At 41.9% G+C, this 5,519-nt stretch overlaps 1 protein-coding gene across 1 annotated transcript; it reads left to right on the top strand.

The window, feature by feature from the left end:
* Nucleotides 1-2,027: 2,027 nt before the first annotated feature.
* LOC308553035 (uncharacterized protein C8orf48) lies at nt 2,028-3,436 on the top strand. The gene has a single exon (XM_081128546.1). The coding sequence runs from the start codon at nt 2,156-2,158 to the stop codon at nt 2,972-2,974; it is 819 nt and encodes a 272-aa protein (XP_080984672.1). The 5' UTR covers nt 2,028-2,155; the 3' UTR covers nt 2,975-3,436.
* The last annotated feature ends 2,083 nt before the right edge of the window (nt 3,437-5,519 follow it).

The following is a 5,519-nucleotide window of genomic DNA, read 5'->3' as shown; positions in this document are numbered from 1 at the left end:
ATATATAGAAAAAACAGGAGTATGGAGTAGAGTTGTCTTTAAACTTGAGTCTGTGATAGACTTAGAAATGAAAGTAAAGAGTTTAAGGTTTATATAAAGAGTAATAGTTTCTATGTTTGACCTCTGTCTTCGTGAATCTTATTTGATAATGATAGTACTATTGACTTACTTTACTTCCTTAGATAATACATGTTGGAGTGTTGAACAGTTTACTGGGTCATGGTAGTTATTGCAAAGAAACTGGGTAATTACAGGATATTCCCCCCAAACTTACCTGCTTCTGGGACAAAGTTATTCTTAAAAATATTTCGCATATTAGAAAATGTCAATATATTTTATTTAAAGTATTGCTCTCTTGCTCAGTGTTCTGGGGGATAATGTGTCTTATGATAAACTAGGTGTAAATATTCAGGGAATGAAGGAAGTTTTGAAATAAAAGTAAAAATTGAAAATTTTGAAACTTTAAGATGCTGAGAATTACTTGGAACTATTTACAACTTATTTGCTACCTCTTTTCAAAGACCATTATATGATGACATATAATTTGGTTTGAAGTTAGAATCTTTTTTTCTTCATTATGAATCTGGCTCATATTGAGATATTTTTTTCTTAACATAACAGGCTTTTGACTCTTTGCCAAAGTGAACATTTTTGGAATAACATTAAATATATCTGGCTAGACTTGAACAACACCACACACACACACACACACACACACACACACACACACACACCAAAGTGAACATTTTTGGAATAACATTAAATATATCTGGCTAGACTTGAACAACACCACACACACACACACACACACACACACACACACACACACACACACTGAGCAAGGAAGCCCATTTTAAAATTCTGAAATACAGTGACTAAGACTTAGACTCAGATATTCAACACACACACACACACACACACACACACACACACACACACACACTGAGCAAGGAAGCCCATTTTAAAATTCTGAAATACAGTGACTAAGACTTAGACTCAGATATTCATTAAGACCTAGAAAAAGTCAGTCTCCATAGATAACATTTTCTAATTTTTTAAAATAGATAATTTTTAAAAATAATTATTCGGAAAACTGTTTTTTTTAAAGCTGTTGTAAAGGGATATACCATGAATAACAGCTGAATTTGGGGGGTTCAGGAAGGATAGATCGAAATTCCTTGAGCTGGTCATACCTGTTCCATAAAACCCACTGGACCTGTGAGAGGCAACACCTGTTTCTGTTTCCAAGTTCACTCAGCTCGTTCACCCCCAGAGGTACTGAATGCCTTCGGGTGTCGGGCACCGCCGGGCGCCGGCAGCTCTGCCAGGCCTGCTCTCGGGCTTACAGTCTCGCCGCGCGCTTTGACAGCAGTGACCAAGCACCCCTCCAAGCGCAGCAGCGATGAATCACATAAAGAGGGGAGAGGGGCGTCCGTGTGACATTCGGAGGGACCCTGCCTGAACCAAAGGCCTGAGAAACTGATTCGGGAAACCCTGCAGTCTTCAGCAATTGTGCAAGGTGAGGCTGGAGAAAGAGGTAGGAGCCCTGCCATGCAGGAGCCTGATAGTTGGTTCCAGTATTTCTATTTTATCCTAAGGCCTGGTCTACAAATAGGTGGTCCCCTGGCTATAAAATGGGCAGGCGAGTTTCTGTTTTTCTGCTTGCACGTTCTGACCAGCAGGGTTTAAAATTTTTTTATTACTTTTTATTTTTTTAACTGAATCATCTAGGTGGGGCATACTTTCTCGGATTAGTCAGAGGCTGCCTGCCCCTGTTGGCCTCACACACCTACTCTTGTTTGATCCCGGAGGAAAGGGTGTTTGCCACCCTCTCGGATTATTAGATCCTGTACTTAAAACAGCGGCAGCAGAGCTCACGGCGAGGGCGGAGAGGGCGCCCTGCAACCTCGGCTCGCGCCCCGCGGGCGGAGTCTGCGCGGGGCGGGGCGGGGCGGGGCGGGGCGGGGCGGGGCGGGGGAGGAGCCCTGCCGACCCAGTGCGCAGGAGCGCGGCGTTGCCGTGGCAGCGAGCGGCGCCACCCGGAAGAGGAGCCGCGGAGGGAGCGGGCTCCGGCGGGCCGCGTCCGGGGGAGGCTCGGGCCTGACTGTTCCCGAGCTGACGTTGACAAGGCGACGCGGCCGAGGAGCGCAGTCCGATGCAGTGCGATGGCCGCCCGCCTGGAGCTGCGGGCTCCGAGGAGCTGGCCTACCCTCCCAGCGAGACCGCCGAGTCCTTTGCCGACGAGGTTCGGGGTTCAGGCTCGCTCACCTCCTCCGGAGGGCGGCAGCCCCGGCCCCAGGGCTCGGGGGGCAAGCCTCCACGCTTGGAGCGTCAAGATAGACCATCTGAGCTTTCAGAAAAGAGGTTTAGTAGGAAAAGGATCATCTACCTCAAGGGCAAAAAAACGAACTCTGGAGGGCACCAGCCAGACACGCCGCTTCAGACAGAACCCACCGGGGCGCCCGACCAGCCGGGTGCCCTGCAGGCCTTCTGCACCGCGAAGATCGGCCTGATGCATCACAGAGCAAGCTCTGCGGGCGAAAAGCGCAGCGGTCGTAAAGAGCTGCAGCCTAGGTGGGATGCAGAGGCTTCAGGGACAGATGCCCTAAACTGTGCTGTCCCTGATGAGCTTTTGAACAGAATCTATTTAAAAAACATGATGGCGACGCTGAAACAGGTGGCAACTGCTAAGCAACACATTTCTTCTAGGTGTCCTGATTGTAACAGAAAAAGAGCAGAACTGGCTCAATCTGCCTTCCTGAAACGAAGGAAGACTTTCCTGGAGTCACTTCTACTCCAAGAGAAAATAGATGAACATCTTCATACTAAAGACTTTATTACCCATATTGGAGAAGCACATCGAGACCTTCCCAGGCTTTCAGATGACCCCAGAATAATCTGGAAAAGGTTGAAAGAGAAAAGTCAGAAGAGAGACTCTGGGTTTGAAAGGTCAGACACAGAGCAGAAGATGTAGCAGAATGGAAATAGTGCTTGACATTGACCTTTTGCTCTACCACTTCTCAAGCCAGTTACTCTAATCAAGCAGGAGATGCTGTTTATTAATGATAGTGTGTAATGTAGATACATGTTTCTGTTGTGTATTTGACTATCATAATTTCTGCAAGCACTTACAGATTTGAGGACTAAAAACTTTTGACCCAGGATGTTTTTCATATTATAGAGGGCAGCATGGTAGCTGGAATAGTTACAAAGTTTTTAAAACAATCAAGGAGAGAGATTCTGGAAGTTTGGACTAGGGTTTTGACAATACAGATAGAAGTATAGAAATGTAAGATACTTAGGGAAGTACTAATTGACAGCCTTGGTTAAGAAATGGGTATGGGATTTAATGAAAGGTAAATGTTAAAAGTGTTACTAAGTTTCTGACTTGTGTACTTGAATGAATAATAATTTCATTAAATTATATATAGAAACATTGGAAGAAGATCATGTTTGATGGGAGTAATTAAGAGTGTGATTGCCCTGGCCGGTGTGTCTCTGTTGGTTGAGCGTCATCCCAGGCACGGAAAGGTTTCAGGTTCCATTCCCCATCAGGGTGCGTGTGGGAGGCAACTGATAGATGTTTCTCACATCGATGTTTCTTTCTCTCCCTTCCTCTCTCTAAAAAAAAAAAAAAAAATCAATAAAAACATACCTTTAGAAAAAAGTGATTATTTGAGACATCCACTTTGAGAGACTGAGAAACATTTGGTTATTTATGCTTGCAGTCTGGAGAAAAGGTCTAACTAAATATTTGAAATAATGGGAAAGGGCCACAGATCATTGGCATATAGTTGGAAATTAAAATCATAGATGTGGTAAGCTCTTCTGGAAGAGAGTAGGGTGAGAAGTGAACAAGAGGCATGACTAACTCTTGAGAAATTCAACAGTTAAAGGCTGGATAGGTTTAGAAGATTTTGTCATAAAAGGATAAAGAAATCCAGGAATATGTGGTGTCATAGAGAGCGAAGAGAGTATTTCAAGAAGGATGGGCTTTCTAAGGATGCAGATGCAACAGAGAGTTCCTGTGAGATGACTTGGTCATGTCTTGGGCTCTGTTGATCTTAGCAACTGCCCCTTCACTTGTAGAAATTCGCCGGACTGAAGAATAAATGTAAGGAAGTGAAGGATATGAATATAGACTACTTGAAAGTCGGCTGTGGAGAAAGAGAGAGGGGAAGCTGCAGGTATATGTATAATTAGGGAAGAATGCTTGAAGAAATGATCTAAACAGCCAATTTGGTCATAAAGATTTTATGAAACTTCTGCATTCTAATTTCCATTCTGATGAAACCAATATCATCCCCTGAAAATACCATGGGATTTTGAAAATACTTTTTTTGGGAAAAATGTTAGCTGGCATTTTGGTAAATTTATTTTCTATAAAAATTTAAATTCTAGAATTTGTAACAATACCTAGAGGTCGTTTTTCTACATGTCCAACACCTAAGTTATCACAGTCAAAAAGAAATTTGTAAAAATCAGCACGAAATAGTCTTTAAAATATATTCCAATACTACTCTGATTTTATATTTTTATGTATAAAAATACTCTTTCTCCTATAAAATTTAGCATATTTCCTCTTATTAAGTCAGTATTAAATAAAATGGAAACTAAATCATTTCCATTTGCATAGAAACTTTTTATTTGAAATACACATTATGTCATGCTATATCTTTGGCATCTCAATATATTCACATTTCGAATAATCAAAATTCTGAATAATTTCCATTTAGAATTACCCCATTAAAGGTCATAATCCACCCAGTTTGTCAAATAAGCGAGAAATCATAGAGTCATCTTTTGTTCCTCCTTTTTTTAACTCAAACCCCAAGCTAACTATTTTTCGGCAAGACCATTAATTAGATCTTCTTTAGTATCTTTTGACCACGACTTCTTTATTGCCACCTCATTATCTTCAACATCCCAGCCCTCCCACTCCTAGCTTCTCTCTTTAGTGCATTCTCCATATAGTTGTCAGAATTCTTTTTCTAACACACAAATCTGTTCAATTTCCTTGACTGAAAAAAAACCTAATTAATCGGTGCCATAGGAATTAGTTTAAATTCATTAAGGCCACATAGAGGTTCTTTAATATCTGGCCCAAATTTACCCAAATAACCTCATCTGTTTTCCCCCCTCTATATTTAAGCCTCTCTATGAGACTTGCATTTCCCTGAGCTCCTTATGATTTACAAGTACATATTTGTTTTGCTAAAATTCTCTTAAATGCCTTTTCCAGTTGGTATACTTCTCTTTTTCCCCTCCTCATGTTCCAACTTCTCCCTCCCCATCTCCCTGCTTTCCTTATTTCGTTTTAAATATTACTATAAAATAGGTAATATATTTACATGGCTCAAAAGTCAAAAGGATATTAAAGATTTAGTATGCAAAGTTGCCCTTCCACTCTGTTACCATCCTACACATCATTCTAAGCTAGCCTGCCACACCCCTACTCTGCCAGGGTTAGCACTTCACTTGCTAGACCATGGGGAAGTCGGGTATCCTGGGATGAGAGC

Source organism: Miniopterus schreibersii (genome assembly GCF_964146895.1).
Source record: "Miniopterus schreibersii genome assembly, chromosome: 2".
NCBI lineage: Eukaryota > Metazoa > Chordata > Mammalia > Chiroptera > Miniopteridae > Miniopterus > Miniopterus schreibersii.
This window is presented reverse-complemented; position numbering and strand designations above follow the sequence as displayed.